Genomic DNA, 21,757 nt, shown 5'->3' with positions numbered 1-21,757 from the left:
CAGGGAGAAGAAGACATCCATATCTATTGGCAAGAACAAATTTTGCTAAAGGTAAAGTGGCAATAAGATACATTTTCAGAGTAATAACACTGATTGAACAACATCCATTTTTCCAATGTCAAAACTCTTGATGATAATTATCCCAGTTGGTGGAATTCTTTGTTTCCAAGGTGTTTGCTGAACACGGATGCAAAGTAATGATAGGGCACCGGGAAGAGCAATCAAATACTACCCTGGTTTTTTCCTCGAGGATCAGGACAGGGGATTATACCCCATTTCCTGCGCACATCCTCCAGGTTTTCGTGAAAGTGCTTCTCGTAGTACACAGACATCAGATCTGTGCACGCCACACCTGCCTTAAACAGCCCAAGGAAGATAGTGTTGGAAAAAGAGTGCCCTTTACTTTCTGCTGAACCGTGATGAGCCTCCGACGACCGACAAGGCACACATCGGAACAAACATTTGCTCAAACTCGATCACCTTAAGAGCAGACTCACCTATCAAGTTTGTGGGAAGGCCAAATAGCACATGCCAGAAGTCATGCACCTCATGAGCACGTGTGGCCACGTATGCCAGCTCATCTGTGTCCATGAATCGAAATGGTGGGCGGTCATCTGGGGAGAAGTTCCTTGATCCCATGAATCATGCATAAGCTGAGCCAAATGTGCTTTCCGGTAAGTCCCAGGCATGTGACACTTGTGCAGATACCACATGTGGGCACTCTAAAAGAACTTCCTGAACAGGAAATAGAGAAAGAGAACAACAGGTATAACAATGCAGCGCATGAGAAATAGAGAAAAAAGACTTGAATGGTTATGCTTATCCTCTAAAATGGATATAAAACTATTAAGTGCTTTCTTTTTCCCTAGAGACAAAATACTCCATCGAAGGAGGTCAAGATTTGATTGAAATATCTACTACGATTATATGGACAATTGTTTCCAATGTACAAATCTTCTTAACTATAAAGTACAAGCCATGCAAGAATGATAGGCTGCCTAAGAAAGTTGGCACTCTACTAGGGCATCATCTTACGCCACATCTTAGCTATGGTTGCTGTGGAGCCAGCACCCCATCCTACGTCAACCTCTGGTTGATTTGATCTATCTCATACATTCTTTTCTGGTAGTATGCTGGTGCAATCTTCTAACTTTAACGTCTTAGGAAGACAATAATCTTGACCAGTCAAACACGTAATGCTTATAATGTGACAACCACTTACAAGGTTACTTTCACTAATCTCATTGATTCTATGTAACAAATCCAGTCATATGGAACTACAAGGTTATTCCATATCTATATAAATGATTGTTTGCTTAAACTGGCAAGTAGATGAACTTACTTTGCCTTCACTGCTATTCTTCATCCTTTGGAGAACCCGCTGAAAAGCTGGCTTACCAGTGGTCTCACCTAGCGCAGCTATCAAGTCCACTCTTCTAGGATCCATCAAGGCACCGAGAGCTGAACCGAGAGCAACTGCTGCTTGTTGCCATCCCTTCAGAGGAACATGTGCTCCTTCCATAATTTTGTTTTCAGTTCAGACCTAACCAAGAGTGATAACATTGTCACAAGCCATGGTTCATTAATCTACAATGTTAGGCGACTAAAAGAGTTAAAAGGATAGATCCACCTGAGCACCATCACAAGCACAGTCAATACTAAGATCATTGTTCACATTCATTGAACATTTTGAAGAATGACGTTAAAGAAGCTTCTTTAATAATAAACCCATTCCTTGGTTTTCAGGATGATTGTCTTCAAGGCTCTAGGTTAATACTTATGATTCTTTTGTTGCTCTTGCACTGGGTATCAGTCTCACGGTGGTTCACATGATCATTCTTATTATTATTATATTATCTTTTTTCGCTGTGTGGGATAATTTTATTTCCACATCAAAAAAGAATGACAACCATGCATGACTTAATACATTGCCCAATTCGGGCTAATTATATATTACCTCCTGTAGTTAGTTACCTTTTGCGTCTCGGTCCCTACACTTTAAAAATTTATATTGACATCCCTATAAGTATGAGAGTGAAACATCTAGGTTCATTTATCCTAACGACGCCAGTTTTACCAACAGAAACATGAAAACAAAGGACAAAAAGATAACTTTAATGTTTGGTGGCGGACGACGACGCCGACGTAATTTCCTGGTCACCATGAACAATAATAAGGTCCGCTCTCATTGCGATTCCGCCCGCCTCCACGAGGAGCGTGTCGTTGACCACAACGTTGCCCACCTGTGCCACTCTACATTTACGTCGATGCTGACGTAGTTGTTGAGTGGCAACTACGTCGACGCCGACGTAGATGGTTGTGGTCGCCTCGCCGTTGACCTGTTGGGTGAATCCCAACATTGACCCAAAGCTGGGGTCGCCGGAGCTCTTGCCGCTCCCCCCACTGCCACGTCAGTTCCGACACCACCTCTCATCGAGTGGCCCTTTCACCACTCTGCATCTGCGTCAACGTCAATACAGTTGTCGCTCAACAACTGTATTAGTATCAATGCAGATGCAGAGTGGTGCGGGACGGGCGACGATGAGATCGACGACATGCTCCTCGTGGAGGCAGGTGGCATCACGGTGAGAGCAGATCTTATCGTCATCAGAGACGGATAGGCAACTGTGTCGACGTTGACACTAGTGGCGCCGCCATCCACCACCGAATATTAAAATTATCTTTTTGCCTTTTGTTTTTATGTTTTCGTTGATAAACTGACATTGTTATGATAAAATAGACTTAAATGTTTCACCTTCATAACTATAGGAATGAAAATGTAACATTTTAAGATGTAGAGATCGAAACACTAAAGATAGCTAACTACATGGGATAATATGTAATTAGCCTGCCCAATTAATTTCCCTATAATTAACAAAAAACCTAACAAGTAAATTACAACACTACAAAAGCTCTCTACACTTATCATTTTCTACACTCCCCGGTCACTTCCACTTGTGCACTTGACTAGTGTGGCCACTGTAAAATGTTGATTAATAAAGATTAAACTTTTATAATTACCATTTATCATTCATATCATTATTTATATTTTTTTGCTTCGATTCTCAAGCCTAATAGGTGCCATGTGCTTCCACTTTCAAACTATTTGCCCCTCCTATAACATCAATTTTAGGTTTTGATCAATGCACATATTCGTTCGAGGCGACTTCGTAGGATCACCTCAATATGCACCCTACAAGAGTAACCTTCTTCAAATTAACAAGCAGAACTTCCAAAGAACCTTCCTGATGCGATCACCGACGAATTGGGACACAGAACAGAGACCCTCACGGAACATCGTCGATGTGAAACAACAACGATCTCATGCTAAATGTAAAAAAATTGAAACATGCAGCAATTAAAATGGTCGCGTACCTTCACTGCTTTAGGTGTTGGAATCACCGTACTCTTTTCTGAGAGACATTCAAGCGACGAAGCGAGAGCAAATATAGGGAGGAGGAATCCCAAATCGTGGCTAGACCGCGGCTAGATAAGCCGAGACCGGACTCTGGGTTTGGCAGCGTTGTATGATTAGGACCAGCGTATCCCAATTACGGGCGGAGAAGGGGGTTCCGGCGATCGGAACGGATTCACGAGTTCAAGACGGCTCCAACCAGAGATCCGAATCAGGGAAGAAGCAAAGGGGCGACGAGCAGACAACCAAGGGCACAAAGATCTCCTTTTACCTCAATCTTCGAGAAATGTAGGAGAGAAAAGGAATCGCGTTGGTGATTGCTTCTGCTTGAGAGAGAGAGAGAGAGAAGAGACGGAGAAAGAGAGAGAGGGAAACTGAAAAGACCAAAAATACCCTTAATGAGTTATTTGTAGAGAGAGAGAGAGAGAGACTGGAGAGGTCGGGATTAGTAACGACTTCTCGATTGCACGGGTGGGAATCACGGCCGTCCACATTTTTATGGCGTCGATCTCAAGCCACACGCCAGGTCCCTGCACGCATCTCAAAGAATGACGAGTGCAGCACCACATCATCTTCTTTTTCCTATCACGATATTACTTGGAGACTTACCGACTTCTGCCGAGATAACAACGTTGGTGGCGGCGGCGTATGGCTCTTCGAGGTGGCGTCCTCTGCCCCACGTATGGGCTCCCAAATCCGCTCCCTTCCAACCGGAGCCGTCGGAACGCCGGCATGCGACTCGTTTCGAGCACCACCGCTGCCGCCGCGGGTCACCAGATGCGCCCGCAAAACGTAGAAGGAGAGTTCTTCGTCGTTAAATTCTACTCAGTTGCGCGGTTACTTTAGGGTCTGGACGTTGATTGGGTTGGGTTATCCGATAGAAGCTGCTAGCTGTGAGGAGGAAAGGGTGAAGGCGCTCCAGGTGAATTTAATCGCGTAGATTTCCTTTGGTTCCTTGCTTGGCCAAAACTTTCTTGGGCTAGGAATTTGGTTTGCGGGACAAAGTCTGGACGATTCCATTTATTTGGTAGCAGCAGTATAAATTCATGAAGAACTTGACAAGAAATCAGCTAAACAAAACAGATATTTCACATGGTTATCTCATTGTACTTAAATAAGTTCAGCAACCACATTACCAACATTTGTTTGGTAATGATCTCTAGGTTTCTGGTAAAGTAAGTTGGATTATGGCATAGCTAAAACCATTGTTTCCTTTAGGACCATTTTGATGAGATTTTTTGCTTTTTTTGGTGCTTTTCAGAACTTCACATTTGGTGAACTTACCTAGTTTGAAAACTTGTCTTGATTTGGATGTTATTCGAATTGTGTCTCAAAAGAATCTCCTCTAATCAATATTCCGATTTAAACAAGTTGGTGGTCAAACAGTGTTGAATACATGTGGGAGTAATTATGCTCTTTTATCATAGTCTTCCTAATATTATAGGGTATTTCATTCTTTGTTATCATTAGCTAAAATTAGTCGAGCAAATTTCTGCAGATTGATATAGTAATTCAAGGGCATAAATTATCCCATTTTGTATACTGGTAGATATAGTAGTCAAGCACGTGTATGCCATTTGCAGCTTTTTTTTTGTTCTCCATTTGCAGTTTTTATCATCAGCATTATCGAAGTACAGTGTCCATGCTTCATCTCTGACTTAGGTGTTAGACTTTCATAACTCAGCTATACAAGTACAGATTAGTTGTTTGGCGTTATTTCGACCTCGGCTAAAAGGATGATCATAGGTGGTTTATTAAACCGCCTCTTGTGATTTGTTTCTTTTGATGATCGGTCATAAAAATACAAATGCAGTTTCTATTATTTGTTTTGAGATTCTGAGGTGTCCTTTTCTGATATGCATAACATATTTTCATAGTTGTTCCAGCATTAGAAATCTGTTGATAATTACCATCTATGTGAGTCATAGGCTTTCTAGATTTATAGCAATTGATAGTTTTAACAGGACAAACACTCGTAGGAGAATCTAATTAGACCCGCCAACTTTTTAAGCTGCAAATATCATTCAGTATTAAATGGTTAGTTTTTAAGTCTAATATCATTTTTAAACATTGTTCTAGGTTAAGTTTGTTTGACAATCTACTCTGTAGTTGAACATACTACTACTGCATGCAATACTTACATGGAGAACATTTACCTGATTAGTGCTTTTATGGTCCTCAAACATGCTTCTTCTCCAACTTTTCCAGGGTTCAGTCTGTTTGTACCACAAACCACTGGAGGTCTTGTTCACCGGGGATCATCTCGCAAGTTCAGAACAATCTCTTGTTGAGATTGGTGAGTTTTATAACAGGCAATCAGGTACTAAGTTGAAAAATAAATGATAACATAATCACATAGAGTCACACCATTTTGTTTGCTGTAAACTAAAACGATGTACATCTTGACAGTGAGCTTGCAATTGAGGAGTGTCAGGAAACTACTAGACATTGGTTTTGTGTGGACCTTACCTGGTGGGTATTCTGTATACTTCTTTTTGTACTGTTTGGAGACAAAAAGAATTATTATCATTCCAAAGTAAGTCTGATATTAAGATGAGAACAACCATAATCTTCATACGAATAGGCTTCAGCAAATGGTGTTTCCATGGAGCTTGCTGTGACATTCCCTTGGAACTCTCCTTTGTGCTTTGCTGCTTGTTTTTACATTTAATCCATACTCATTTAATAGCTAATATCATTATACAGGTCACGGGCGGAGGATTGCATTTAGAGATAACCAAGAGAAAATTTCAGCTCTAGAAGCTTTCTTGGCTAACAAAGAGCCACCGTTTGCACAACATTAGAAGACATGTCAGTGTTGCATGAGGGGGCATCTGAACTGCATCAGGTTTTGAATTCGATGCTCGGTCACTGAAGATAGGCCAAAAAGTTTGAGTTTGTGTGCCCCATGCGTCATAAAACTTTGCATCATTTCAACTGAATGATATAAACTGTTGCTATGGATTCGAAGTCATTAGAAGTCATGAAATCAGGAGTTACTAATCACTCTGTGCACTGTATATATTCACATAAAATTATCGAAGGATGTGAAAACTTATCTACTTTTATTTTCTGCAGGATAACTCTGATTTGTCTGGTAGACTATAGTTGTTCAGAATCACTTTGAATGTTTGATGCAAGAAGGGAAGAGAGCAGAAGGCATTTCTCTCTCGGGAGAATTATGCCATTCATGTTCAGTTGTGGTGTTGACGGGATTGATGGTGGTCGGGATTCTCTGGGTTTCTCCTGTTGTTGGTACAGAAAGCATTTCTCAATCTTCACCATCTTTTTGTCATAAAGAATTCTTGAAACTTCTTTTGGTTAATTAGGAGGATGAGGATATAAAAAATTTGTATACGCCAAAAAGAAATGTTATTGATAGGAGACCAAAACTTTTGTTGATATAGCCCATTTTCTAGTGTATAGCATTGCTAGTGATGCCGACATTTCGGTTAATTATTTCCTATATAATTATAGCCCATTTTCTAGTGTATAGCATTGCTAGCAATGAATATTAGTATTCATATATATTTTTGCATAATATTTTTAATGTATATTTGTCAATCTTACTTTCTCTCTCTATATATATTTTTTGATTGGCTAAAAGAACACTTCAAACTTTTCTTTTTATGAATGGATGTCCATTTATCAAAATTTTTTTCTTTCTTATCATATATATATATATACACCGAAAATATATAATGTCAGAAGTGGGATTTGAACCCACGCTCTCTCACGAGAACCAGAACTTGAGTCTGGCGCCTTAGACCACTCGGCCATCCTGACATTGATTACAATATCTGAAATCTTATTATAAGTCGTTTTTTTCATAAGATTACGACATCTAAAATCTTTTCATATATACAAATAAATAAATATTATTTTATTAAATATATATATATATAGTAAATATTTATTATAATTTATTTATTCATCAAATAAATTAAAAATAGTCATGAGCGAGAAACATAATATTGTCTACTAAATAATAATTTACCTAGCGACAAAGGAATATCTACTCTCCATTCAAATCAAATTTAATGTTGATAGAAGATTGTTTTGAAAATAAAAAATTAATAACATCGAGTAAAAACTCTTATAAGTCAACTATAAGATAAATACATATACGAAAGTCAATTATGTCACTAGTATATATCAAATGCTCGAATGAGTGTTCTCCCGATAGTAGATAAAGAGGTTTATCTTACGAACTTATAAAAAAAAAAGGTTTATCTTACGAAATGAGTTTATGTTCCCCCAATAGATAAAGACAAATCATATCACACTCCCAACAATGAATGGGGTGATATCCTTCACTCGCTAAAGTGGGAACATGTTTCTCCTAACAACGGAGGGAAAAACCATCTAATTGTCGTGTCTAACAGCCCGCTAATGACTTGAACTCTAGCTCAATTAATTCAATTAAACTTGATTTATCTAGAATTTAACTGAATCAATCTCTAATACTCATTTAATAAATCACTCTAAATTAGTATAATTTGGATCAAGCTGGTTCAATTCAGGTTAAACAAACTTGAATAAGGTAATAAGCTAGACTACAAAATATTGGGCCAAGTTGGGCCTATGGATTGGTCTGCATATGACTGTGCATGCATTATATTAAGCTGAGTCAGTCCATAACCATGGATTGGTCATATGCACTGCATATTACTTTCTATGTTAGATTAGATTGAGTTAGCCTACGGGTTAGGGCCTGACCTTAGGTTTGGTCTAGTTTGCTTATTAAGTTTGGCCTGTTAGTTGAGTAGTCTACGAGCTGCTGCTTAGCCCATAGTCATAATTGTGCATGCATCATATCAGGTTGAGTTAGCCCAGTGCCATTGATTGATCATGTGCATCACACATCCCATGTTGGATTGAGTTAGCCTACGGGCTAGGGCTTGACGTATGGGTTAGGTTTAGTATGTTAGCTGAGCGTAGTCTACGGGCTATGACCTAGTCAGTAGGCTGGGCCTAGCTTGATGGTTGATTTCAATGGGCAATAGATAAAATTGCATAAAAAGAAAACAACATTCATAATCAAATCATGTATTGTATAAATGTAATAGATTTCAAATATTATGAATATGACATAAATAATTATAATATATTTTAATTTTAAAATAAAATTTTAAACTTTTAAAAGGATAAAAAATTAGAAACTTTATATAATATGGATAATTATAAATATTTTAATATAATAATATAATTTTAGACATTTAAAGGAATAAAAAATATTTTAGAAATACATATAACATGAATAATTATAACATGTTTTGATCCAAAAATAAAATATCAAATGTTTAAAAGAATCGAAGAAAATTTTTTAGTTTATTTCCTAAATTTCAATGATAAGAAAGGAAATAAAAAATCATGTGTAAATTAAAATTTTAATTATATTTAATTATTAAGTTAATTTTGATATCAAATGTTATAATTCGAGATGATAGACTAACTAATTCATCAATTTCGTTTGATCTAAATTATTGATCAAAATATTTAAACTAAAATTAATAATTGTATACTTATTAAATCCTTATAAATTAATCTTATTTATGAGAAACTAATTGAAATGTTATACTTGTCATTCAAAACTTGATAGGCTCAAATACCTCAAGTTCGCAAGATTATGAAGCATGGGTTCTTGATGTTGATCATGGATTGTCACACACCCACCTCGAGTGAATGATCATGATGATGATGATGATGGGGATCAAAGGCGTGGAATTCAAAGCAGAGTCCAATCTCAACGTTCCAAACTGCTTCCCTCTCACGAGTCAAAGATCCAAGTCAAAGATTTGTGGGCGCAGCGAAGCCCGCAGGCCAAAACCTGCTCGCTCCTCCTCCCACGCCGTCACCACGTTCTCCACAATCTCCTCCCCCCATCTCTAACTAACCAACGTTCGCCTCGTCCCCTACTTCAACCCTCGCACCCTCTTCCCTTCGCTCCTCCTCCTCCTCCTCCTCTTCTTCTTCCACCCACAGGCTCCGAAGAGAAGCAGCTCCTGAGCTGACCCAAGCCATGGCCTCTCCTTCCACGATCTCTTCCCCCCTCATGATCCTGCTCCTCCTCCTCATCCCTTCCGTGGCTTTCGAGTTCGACGTCGGCGACGAGACCGGCTGGGTCGTTCCTCCCGAGAAGAAGGCGCAGCTCTACAACCAGTGGGCCTCCAGAAACAGGTTTCAGGTCGGCGACACCATTCGTAAGTTGCCATCTCCACCAAAACCAAAGTGTTTCCATGACTAAAACACAAGCATTTGCTGTCACTAAAAGAATTAGAGATGAATGATCATTATGAATGCTTGTCGCTAAAGTTTACTTTTAGTATGTAAATATAAATATAAATATATATATATAGTGATAATATTTGGTGATGAACTATTCTGTCAATAAAAATTCAGATAAAAGATTTTAATGAGATGAGACTTAATTAAATGAGAAGAGTAATAATAATTTTAGATAATTGGACAATAATTTGATGAAAAGAATATTGATGAATTAATGATAGACTAACCTATCAATAATATATTTATTTTTATTACAATTAATCAATTTTCAATTTATTAAAAATTATACTATAAAAATAGAAAAGATATATTTCATTTTTGTCCCAAATCCAATATGGAATCCGTACGATCACAAAACGCACGTGTGTCTGTGTGTTTGCTACGTACAAGGTTTCGAGTACAAGAAGGATTCGGTGATGGTGGTGAGCGACGAAGACTACGAGAGCTGCCGCTCCTCCCACCCCATCTTCTTCTCCAACAGCGGCGAGACGGAGTACAAGCTGAACCACCCGGGTTTATTCTACTTCATCAGCGGCGTCTCCGGCCACTGCGAGAGGGGGCAGAAGATGATCATAAAGGTGATGAGCCACCCGGAGCCGCCGCCAGGCAGCAACCAGACCGCTGATTCCACCTCTCCGGCGTCTCCTGACCGCTCGACCGCCGCTGCAGCTCCTGCTGCAGCTTCTCTCGTCGGAGTGGCTGCATTGGTGCTGATGATGATGAGTTCATTGTTCCAGTGAGCTTGCAATGGTCTGTAGATGGTAGTTGGAGTTTTTGGTGTTTCAGGTATTCCACCTGCTTCGTGTCTTGGGTCAGTGTTTCGTGTGTCTCATTTTCTGGTTTTTAGTTTGGTGGTGTCTGTGAGAAGATAATGGTGTAGTTCTCTCTCTCTCTCTCTAGTTCTTTGTTAGAGAATTCTCTTGCTATTAATGTTTTCCTAGTGATACATAAATAATTAATGGACATAGAAAGAGAGTATGTCATCTCAGGGAAGACAATGATTGATGTATGTTCCCTTTGATCTTTGTTGTGAGCCAACCTGTGAGAAGATGAAAATAATTTTTTTTTTTCCTAAGAACTTAAGCTTTGGAGATTTTTATCGTTCAACCAAACTAATTTTCATGGAATTAGAACATTCACTTTTGATTAAAAATGTTTTTATTTCAATTTACATTATTTGTATATTTGGGTTTCGTTTACACGACAAAGCATTTTATCTCACAACAATTCTCGTACACTGCAATTTATTATCTGCCACACACACAAACACATCAGACAAAATTTGAACTTCAAGCTGCCTTTAGATTCCACGGATATAATTTACAAGTATAGTTTAGAGAACAAACTCTCATGACATGAAGGACCTTACAACTGTGGACAAAAAGCAAAAAATTGTCGAGAGTATTTCCTTTAAAAGCTTCGCACACAGGTATATTCCTTGTCCTTGTCGTCTGTGAGAACTCAAATCAGATCAGCGACATTTATAGGCATTTCATCAATCTGTGTGCTATAATACTGTTCGATATCTCTTAGTATACGGATGTCATTCTTCCGCACAAGTTTATAGCCACACCCTACAAAATCAGACAATACCATGATTGGAAAAAGAAATGGTTATTAACCATGAAAATAATTGATATGATCAAGGTACATGGAAACTGAAGCCCAAGTTGATTTGTTGTATCAAGAATTTATTGACCCATGAGGGCAAATGAATTGTTACCTTGCGTCCGAAACATCCTGATCGACCAATCCGATGTATGTAGAGTTCTCGGTTATTTGGAAGGTCATAGTTGATTACCAAAGATACCTGACAAACTCAAAATCATTGCCAACAACACCAAAGAACATTAGTTGACAGATTTTGAGACTATAAAGAAATACCATAAAAATTTCAGAAGTGCATAAACAAAGTAGAATGGATGATTCATGTGTAATGAGTTAACTGCAATGGTAACAAAACCTACTACAAAAAGTTTTTTTAGCACTAAATCTTGCTTGATGAACATCGATCCCCCGAGCCCATACATCAGTGGTAATCAACACCCGTGTCGCCCCCGACCTAAATTCTGCCATTATTGCATCTCGCTCTTTTTGTGGCATGTCACCATGCATAGAAGATACTGTGAAGTTGTTACGACGCATTTTTTCAGTCAACCTGCCAAAATATTTAAGGCCAATCCATCTGGTTCACAATTATACAAAGGTAAATCATAAGTTGATGTTACAACACACATGATGGAGCATAATTTAACTTCAAGAAAAATAAAATCAAATATTGTTTTTCCTACCAAAAAAAATCTGCTAATTTTGAAGAGTAGATGAGCAAAGTTTTATAATGATAATTTAAGATTCCGCTTCCATGAGAAACAACTATGATAGCATACTTCTTGCTAGTATTTAGGAAAAGAGAGAGAATCACAGGACATATGATTGTTAGTGATGAATTCCAAAATATTTAGCAACAACTTGTTGGATCTTTGATGAAATGTTATCAGTCGAGGAGGAAAGGGTGAATTTCTTGTGAAATCAAGTCAAAATTTGAGCACAACTTGGATAATTCCAGAGAAGACAACTAGGGTGCTTGGACCTACATATGGACAAATTTTCTTCTATGCAAATGCAAAGGACTAGGAGCACAATATCCACAAATTAGGCAAAGGGTCTTCATCATATATTCATACAGGAGATCCTAAACCCAAACTTCTTCATTCTACCTACATTTCAGTTGAACAAAAGTTTGTATCAATTACACAAGGTGGCCCAGCATGCATAGCGATATTGATTTTGATTGAGTGCTGGCTAGCTTAGATGATAATGACTTTGACAGATTATCCCAAGATCCTGGGCTCGAATCTTGCCTCCGCCATTTATCCTTGGACAAAAAAAAAAAGAACTATGATGAATTTGAAGAAGGCTTTGGACAAACCTAAAATCAACATTCTAAACACAAAGTATTATGTCTTGCAATAAGTATTCTTTTAATAAGACCTTAATATAACTTTACTTTTTTAGAAATATATTTTTATGTCCTCAAGCCTAGGAATATATACAGATCAGAGGTCACTGTTGATATATGGTATAGAATTCCTAATCCATGTCATAACCTTACCAAGCAGATACAAATTTGTCTTCTAATCTACAGCACTTATCATTCTCCTAAATTTTACCATGATTTCAGGGAAATTCCCACATTATTAGTCAATGAAAAATAGATGGATCTGATTGCAGATCAAATGGAGTAAACATCAGTTGCAAACAAATCCATAAATAGGAATGTAATACTTTCCCATCAATTTGTAGAGTTTGATTAGTGACTATATATTTCTAATTAATTATGTCCTTTTAAATTTGATTGCAATGTATCACAAAGACCAGACTAATAATATAGTACCTATTGTCTAGCAACTTAAAAAATGACATCCGAAATCATGTCATCATTCATTTGTTTTCTTAAGTTAAATTCCTTTCCTTCAATCAAAGCACCCTAATTTACTGGCTATTCATTTCACTATTCAAAAAAAGGGGGTAAAAGTAAAGAAAAAGAAAAAAGTTATGTAGAAATTAAATTTCAATAAAAAATAAAATAAGTAAGGACAGTGAAAGAATATTGGACTAGTGATCTTCGTTGAACAATGAAGCCTGTTCCTATATTTTTCTTCCATTCAACGAATAAATATGTTATAGCTTATGTAATATGGGGAAAAAAATGAAGATTAGAGTATTGTAAATTGCATACATTTGACAAAGGTTAATTACAACCTAACTGGTATTAGTGTATTATGATTTAAAAAGTTCAAAGGTCAAACATGCTTAAAGTCTGCTTCAAAATCAGAACCATATGGTTGGCTATATATGACAGTATGTAAATCACCTTTCTTTTTGTATTGCAGAAAATAACAGCTTGAGTAATAACGAGGGTATCATAAAGATCACATAATGTATCAAACTTCCACTCTTCTCTCTCCACAGCAACAAAAAATTGTTTGATACCCTGAAGGAATAAGACAAAGCGGTTAACAACCATAAATGAATAAGACAATAACTAATGAGAAAGCTCAGCAGATACTTTACCTCCAAACTCAATTCATCACGCTTGACAAGGATTCTTATGGGATCAGTCATAAATTTATTGGTCATCTCCAGAATTTCATGGGGAAGTGTTGCAGATATCAGAGCAACCTACAGAAATAATTTATATGCATTATAAACCTCCACTATTGCACAAAAAGAATAAGATGGACTTTGGTGGTTGAGCTAAAAAATTTTAAAATTTGAAAATATCCATAAACACCTTGGCCATGAAAGTTCTAAGACTCCTAGAACCACTAAATCAGCTTTCTAGATGGATTCTTATAATCTGGAAAATATGCATCAAGGTTAAAGTGGCCCTAATTCCTTGAAGTTCTCTGCTACTATCCATGCTTAAGTCTGACATATAGTAGTCATGCACCTTACCATGCTTAAGTCTAAATATAATTCATCCAACAAAACTCTAAGAAAAGCAAGAACAGAGGTTCCTGGTCACATCAGGAAAGAGAAAATCGACAAAGATAAACCAATGGGAATAGATCAAAATCTTCAAAGAAAGGAATGCTGAAAATTTGAAAGCATCGGTAAACTAATCTTTCGTATAAAGAATGCCACAAATAACTAATGAAAGAAATAAAGCCCCAGATTGCCTTTTACCCTTTTTTTCAGAGAAGAGAGGAAAGGATCATGAAGATTGGGAAAGGGGAAGTAACATTAGCAAAAATATTGATTTAATGGAAAGAAAATCTTTATTTTGAAACTGAAAATAAAACTATAGACGATGATTATGCTAATGATTTGCAAAAGCTAATAGCAAATTATTTATCAGTGGCATAAGACTTAATGTACAGCATGGTTTCAAATGGAACATAAGGAACACTGACTACCAACCTAAAAGCAGGAAGATGAAAAAAAAAAGTCAAAATATGAAAGCTGAATAAGTTAACTGGTCTCCACAGACTATCCAAAAAAAATATTTTGTGCTTGTATTAGTTGATTGAACCTCCTTGAAGATTGTGTTGAATTGTGGTCGTCTCATCTTGAGAGAACAGAGTGAATGTGAGTGTTTTTTCTACTTAATGAATACATTTTTCTTCTCCGGTTGGCCATAGTTACTTTTGTCTTCCTCAATGAACTGTTTCATGTTTCTTCTACCTCCTTCCTCCCAAGTCCCAATTGTACCAACTTTTAATGCCTCTCTACTTGCTTTTGTACATGTTAACCATGAAAAATTATTATTATAAACTCAAGACAACCCTAACGATCAAATATTTTTGATGAAAGTTCACCAAAGTAACCTTACAATCCCATGTTCTTTGCTTGCACCAACTACACCTAATACTGATAAACAAACGAAACCACAACTATAGCATGAGAAATTCCAATTGTTAAACCAAACCTGAAGTTCGGTATACATCATATATCTGATCCTTAAAGCCTCTACTCAGCATCTCATCAGCTTCATCCTACACCAATAAGACAAAATTAGCTCAAAAGATCAAATAAATATGGCTGGACAAAAAACCTGACAACAACATAGGATAAACGGACAAGGATTAATATTTTGATAGCTCTTGTGCGTAAGGTCCTTCTTTTGATCATGTCACACACTCTGCCTGGTGTCCCCGAAACAACATGAACACCATACTCCAACTTTCTAATATCTTCACCTATACTCTTTCCACCAATGCATGCATGCGCTTGCACATTTATGTATTCACCAATAGCCAATATGACCTTCTCAGTTTGGGCAGCAAGTTCTCCCGTAGGTGACAGAATAAGTGCCTGCACCCTGAAAAAGATATGTATTAGCCAGCAAAGAAGAAAGTTGAAAACCTTTTATATGTCTGTGGACAGGTGGTGTAAATTCTGAAAAAGAGATTGAAGATCCAGCATACAAACAGTGGAAGAATAAAGCGAAAAACAATGAGAACAAAGTCTACAAAACCATGTCTTTCATATGTTGGATCTTCAATCTCATTCTTCAATTGATGCAAGTTTATTCTCATTTGCTTCCACTTTTCGTTAATTATCTTCACAGTTCCCTAATTATCTAAAAGATTGCAAAAGCTCTATGTTTCACCACTGAAAACTTACTAAACTACAACATTGATTTTTGTCCCAATCTTCATAAATTGTCTCTTCAATTTCTCGCATTGCAACTTCAAAATCCCAACCATCATAATAGAACATAGTGGTGATGGCTCTGACACCAAATTGATGCAAGCACAGATATATATAAAGAGAGTGAAGGGATGAGGGACATCAATTTTGATATATTTGAAATGATGATAACTGAATTGAGCTGAAATTTAAAAATCAATTTAACTAGGTTTAGAGATTTGATTAGTAGAGATTTTCTAACTTATAGTATTTCCAAAGTTATATTATTAAGATATATAACTACATAGCTCCTGTGACATCTACACTATATCCACAGTCAAATTTCTTTTATTTCCAGTCAAATATTAATTTAACACATATCGAGCAAACATCCAGTCTTTAATTTTTTTTTTTTCTGCTGTTAAGTTTGATGAATTATCATGGCTTCCAAGTGTTCAGAACTAAACGACACCCTAAGCGTGCATGGAAAAGGGAAAAAGAGCAACTAATAATCCCAATGGAGTTATAGCTTTTTAACTCTTCCGCAAACAATAAGCCAAGCAATCAACCAAGCTTGAGCCAGTTGATAATCAACATATGGTTTCCATGATATAAACCAAATAATAATTGAAACTCTAGACCTAATATAAACAACAATAAGAAAGAAAAAAATTGACAAGGAAAATGGAAATCGAGCCAAAAGGAAATAATAAAACAATCGTACTCTCGCGCGGTGGTATCAACCATCTGGCAGACGGACAGGGCGATCATAGAGGACTTCCCGGTAATGATGACGTCTGGGCGATGACGTCGCGGCCACTAATGATGGGAATCACGGCCCGCTGCTGGATCGCGGGGGGAGGGCTTCTCGAATCCGCAGGCGTAGATCCCGCGGAGGAGATCGTCGCGGATGCCCATCTGGTCGAAGCTGGTGATGGCCTCCACCCCGGGGCTGGTCTCGAACACCAGGTTCTCGTCGTCCATGGTGCCGCCTGGCGGCTGCCGAATCGCAGGGGCCACGGTGCTGGCGGCCGCCATGGCGACGAAGAAGGCTGGAGATCGAACTGAGATCTCCGAGGCGGCGAGAGACCGCGGGACGACACACACCCTAAAAGCGTCCGCTTTGGAGATGCGTTCGTGTTTACGCGCGGATAATAAACGGGGCATCTTTGAAATATATAAAATAACAGATTTGCCCTTCTGCAATTTAATTTAGGATATGTTTTCTTTCAAATAATTTGGATATTACTGCTAATTGTTGTCATTATTGTTTGTGTATTCTTCCAAATATTAAACCGTCATTAACTTATTTTTATTTCTAATTTAAATTTTAAACATTAAAAACATAAAGCAACTTTAAAATATCCACAAACATTTTATCATCACAATGAATCTTTAAATTATATTTAATCTTGATTAAAATATAAATATCTTACATTTTATAGTGATAATCAACTGATAAAGATTAATCATACAGTTCTAAAAGATGATATCTTTAGTTAAATTAATAACATCATCTCATTGTGGAATATTTTATCAAATCTTCTTATATCTCTCCCTAACATCTCCTTGTATTACAAATTTTAATTATTTTTTACATTTAAATAATAGTATATTTAGGGTTCCTTCGAAATATGCATACCATTATAACACTTTTTATTTTATGCTCGTTGGATGTACTTGTAATTGTCCTAACATAAAATTATTTACAATAAATATACATGAACAATTTTTTAGATATTTTTTAATTACCCAACGCTTAGTTTTATAAGGTATGTCTCACATAATAATTATCTTATAAAACACCATTTATAACGGACTTATCTGGTTTTATTTAGGTCATACGATACCCTTCGTATCCATCCATAAAGGGTTAATCTTCTCGAAACCCTTATGGTCCTTTAAAAACCTATAAAAGAGAAGATGAGTTAGAATGAGCATATTTTAATAAATACTTGATAGATAAATAATTTATATTTTATTACTTATTAAAGATTAAGAATATATCTAAAATATTATTTTAAAAAAGGTGTCCAAAAATTGAGTGTTTGAAATTTCTTCAAGAACTTTTGCATGATTAATGAAATTAAGTGCAAAAAATACTAATTATTCAAACATAAAAGAATTATTGCAAAAATTAAGTGTCTTGATCCGACTAGATAACTCTTTAATCAACTTATTGAGTTTGAATCAATGATTTAAAATATAAATTGAGATTCTCCATAATAATGAGATTATGTTGTTGAATGTAAAGTGTTGGTAAAATAATAGGAGGCCATGCCATAATACATAGTGTATTTGTAGTAGTGACATCTTATTTGGAAATCCTTGGTCATATTTACTAAAAGAAATCCTTTTATACGTATAAAAAATATTCTATGTGTTATAGGAACGTAGTTATTGATTTTAAATCAATGACTCAAAATACTTAATCCAATCTAATGGTAGTCATTAATTTCAAAATCAAATCCAAATATAATGCATATAAAGTTCAGATCAATGATACTTATGTCTTATGACCACATCTACGAGTAGTGTTTTTCTATTTGAGCAACTCAAGCTTAATACTGCATCGATTCTAATATTATTTGTAATGACTTAGCCCGATAAGATAATTGACCTAAGAACTATTGATCGGAAATGCTTTAGTCCAAGTAAATGATGGTATATGTTTTTCTTTCATGTTTTCCTCTTCTCTGACTTCAAGTTTACTTCATTTGTTTTTTCTTCGTTTTAGTTGAGTTGTGTTGCTGTTTCTTTCTTGATGAACTGCAAAACAATAGTTTCTTAAGCAATTTTAGAAATGACTAGCCTAAACTGCAACAGAAGTGTAGCAAGGCATTCTGTAGCTGGTGTCTTAGTGTTCATGAGTGAATCTTGAAGTTACAGTAGCATAGTACATGCAGTCAGTATGATCTAAGAACTATGTTCTATTAGCTCAATAGATTGACATTACAGCCACATAGTTGAAGTATGCATGTCAACCATCACAAGAGCACTTAACTATTCTCTAACACTTAATGATCTACTTTCATGATTAAGTCAGTTCAATGGCAGACCAACACCTGTGACTGAGATCCCTTGTTACAAGATCCATTTTTAAGTAACATATAGATCCACTAAACACTTATGATGTGCATTTAGAAAGCTCTTTGTAGGTTCCTTTATCAGCAATATTTGCTTTGTCAAGCAACTAAAGACTCAACTTTTACAATTATCAATCCTATTGCTTTCTTTCCAGGCCATATCCAGTCAACTAATCTTTAAATAGATTGGCTTTGGCTGGGTTGACATCTTACTAAGCCACCACAATCCATTTGAAATCTTCCTGCTGAATCAAGGAAAGACATCATCATATCTCTCTATGGCAAATCTACTGTGGCCACTGGTTTCAGTTCTATTAGGTTGCAGTGATCTGGGTGGGTCCAAGAAAGAACCTAAAACACTTGTTTTAGATTGATTTTTTTGACAGTAATATGAATATCTGATTACTATATGTATATGAATGTAATTGGCATCAGTATCCAGAATAGATGCTTGAAACTCCATACTAGTGTGATGTTTGAAACATAATCAAGTTGGAAGACAGATCATCAATTTAAATAAGAAGTGCCACTTTGCATGATCATGCTATATTTGTATGTAATTCAGCTCCAAGCTCTGCACTTGACTTTAAATTGCTAAATGGTCTATCCAAAATAAGAATGTGTTCAGAAAAGGGGATCAAACTGCTTATGAACTCTTAAGAAGGATTTTATTTTGACATGTATAACTTACAGTTATTGATTGAATACTCAGGTCCAAAGAGTAAACATTAAAAAATACATCATATTCTGCAACTTGTGGTGTGCACTGGTAGATCCAATGAGCATAGTGAAGGCTTCCAATGGAAGCAGCATCACACTTTGAGTAAAGTCTCAAGAATCTCAAAGATGGAGTCATTCTCATTGATACTTCTGTAGTTTCAGGTCAACCTGATGCATTTATGGTCCCAAAGGCACAGTCAGATGGTAAAGGGACTGAGACATGAGAAACTAGTTTGTGCAAAGCTTATGTGCCTGGTCTTTTCTGTATCACAAAGATACCATGAGGACCAAATAAATATCTATATATTTTTATATGTATGTAATATGATGTTTAATGAATGCCCTTTGGTTCTCCATCAAATCACACTATTCTCTTCATGCAATGCATTTACACAAGAAGGTCTGTAAAGAAATGGTGCTTTTTGCAGCCTCCAATCTTTCATCTTGATGCATCCTGTGAGAACATGAGGAAATGTACTAAGAGACACAAGTTGTGAGGAACTCTAATAATAATAAGAACTTGTAATAGTGTTGTTACTTGTGATGTTCAAGAATTTATGATGGGAGTACATGATGGAATTTTTTGGGTCCCATAGCTATACACAAATAGATTTTCCACATCCAGGAGGACCCACAATCTGGTAGACAATTTGAAGTGGCATCTTTCCTTTTCCCTTTTTTTCCCCTCCTTTTCTTTTTGTTATTGTTTCAATCATCCATAGTGATAACTTCAACAGGAACACACTATCAAAAGTAACTTTCTTCTTTTGGACCATTTTCTTCACTGTAGCAGTGGGGTCCTTCAAATTCCATGGCCACATGATGTGGAACAAGTGGGAGCTGCTTTCTGTCATCACAAACATATAACTTAAACTCCACTTTTGGTGCCAAAACATCTGATTACAAGAGCATATCTTTGATTGCAAGTCATTACCTTTAGTTGGATTTTGTTCGAAGTACTTTAAGCTAGTTGTCCTTGAGACCAGAAGTTATTCTGAGATTAAAATCAAAGATTGGAAATTGGAAGAACTCAAAGCTTGAGGTATTGGGACTAATTGTTACTGAATACATGCTTCCAAATTGTTTATCTGGGAAAATATGGACAAGAAAGGTGCTTAAGTTCCTGAAAACAACTTGAAGAAGATAGTAGAACTGTAACACTTGTATCCTTTAGCAGTGAAAAATTTCACACTGGTCTTGTATTAATCTTTGCATTTGGTAGGACCTTTAAGCATGTTTCCAACTGTAAAATTTGTATTTGGGGCAGAAAAATGCTTTGGAGAAGGATCCTGCGCCCAACTACTGTCCAAGTTTTGACTAGATCAAGATCATTTTTTGAAGTCACAGTAGGGAAGGAGAGGCTTTGTTCTGAGTTCCTATTGCCATAACTAATGAGCTGTGGTTTGAACTATTATCCAACAAAATCCATTTATTCAATTATTCTAAGATAAAATTACATTAATCTATGTATGGATAATTCACATTCTGCTAAGTTTAGTAGAGACAGATACACTCATGTAGATTGAGAATGAGTTAGTTGTATCTGCATTTCTATAAACCACATCTAATCAATTGAGTTTTTTGCAATTTCCTTCATCTTCTGCAAGAAGTTAGTCAGCTCCACATGTCATTGGAAATCTGACCAACATCTGACATTTTTTGAAGTCAGAAACATATTGCATGAATCTAGACTTTTTCCCTAAATGCCAAGCCCAAATTTGGTTTCATACTTGAATCAGTAAACAGAGCATGAAAATGTAAAAGTTCTTATAGGTTATTCTCAATAAAATTGATTTGATGAGCATTTTACCTGGTCAATAGTATTTTCAGCTATGTTAAATATTAGATTCTTCAGGAACTGTTGTGTCTACTCTATCTGCAGACATTCATGACATATCCACAATGGATGGTGGGTGAAGACTGTTTGGTAGTGGAGGTGATGAACTCCTATTGCCTGCATCTACTTAGTCAATAGATTTGTACAGAATTTTTCAAGTATAGAGGGAGGTTTGTGAATGATCTTATAATACTTCTCAAATCAAATGGCTCTGATAACTGAGTTCTGTCCTCCAAGCATGCTTGAAAAGAGAGATTTGGAAGCTGCTAAACTTGG

The 21,757-nt window shown here is 36.5% G+C and overlaps 1 protein-coding gene, 1 long non-coding RNA gene, 1 other non-coding gene and 2 pseudogenes across 4 annotated transcripts; 2 read left to right on the top strand and 3 right to left on the bottom strand.

Moving 5' to 3' along the window:
* Positions 1-24: 24 nt before the first annotated feature.
* On the bottom strand, positions 25-3,823 carry LOC135638084 (ubiquinone biosynthesis protein COQ4 homolog, mitochondrial-like; annotated as a pseudogene).
* A 198-nt stretch (positions 3,824-4,021) lies between these two features.
* LOC135632676 (uncharacterized) lies at positions 4,022-6,943 on the top strand. Of its 2 annotated transcripts, XR_010494742.1 has the most exons (5): positions 4,022-4,337; positions 5,624-5,735; positions 5,825-5,887; positions 6,122-6,263; positions 6,494-6,943. It is a non-coding gene; the product is annotated as an uncharacterized LOC135632676 (long non-coding RNA). The 2 variants fall into 2 exon arrangements; XR_010494739.1 differs by having other exon boundaries at positions 6,122-6,943.
* Positions 6,944-7,117: 174 nt separating this feature from the next.
* TRNAL-CAA (transfer RNA leucine (anticodon CAA)) lies at positions 7,118-7,201 on the bottom strand. The gene has a single exon. It is a non-coding gene; the product is annotated as a tRNA-Leu (tRNA).
* A 2,199-nt stretch (positions 7,202-9,400) lies between these two features.
* On the top strand, positions 9,401-10,443 carry LOC135638997 (early nodulin-like protein 5). The gene is made up of 2 exons (XM_065152676.1): positions 9,401-9,618; positions 10,094-10,443. The coding sequence occupies exons 1-2, from the start codon at positions 9,438-9,440 to the stop codon at positions 10,441-10,443; spliced, it is 531 nt and encodes a 176-aa protein (XP_065008748.1). The 5' UTR covers positions 9,401-9,437.
* Positions 10,444-10,996: 553 nt separating this feature from the next.
* LOC135638078 (eukaryotic initiation factor 4A-III homolog B-like) lies at positions 10,997-16,951 on the bottom strand (annotated as a pseudogene).
* Positions 16,952-21,757: the final 4,806 nt, after the last annotated feature.

Source organism: Musa acuminata, chromosome BXJ1-3 (genome assembly GCF_036884655.1).
Source record: "Musa acuminata AAA Group cultivar baxijiao chromosome BXJ1-3, Cavendish_Baxijiao_AAA, whole genome shotgun sequence".
In the NCBI taxonomy this organism is placed as follows: domain Eukaryota; kingdom Viridiplantae; phylum Streptophyta; class Magnoliopsida; order Zingiberales; family Musaceae; genus Musa; species Musa acuminata.
Note: the sequence above shows the minus strand (reverse complement) of the source record. Positions and strands in the feature narration are given on the sequence as shown.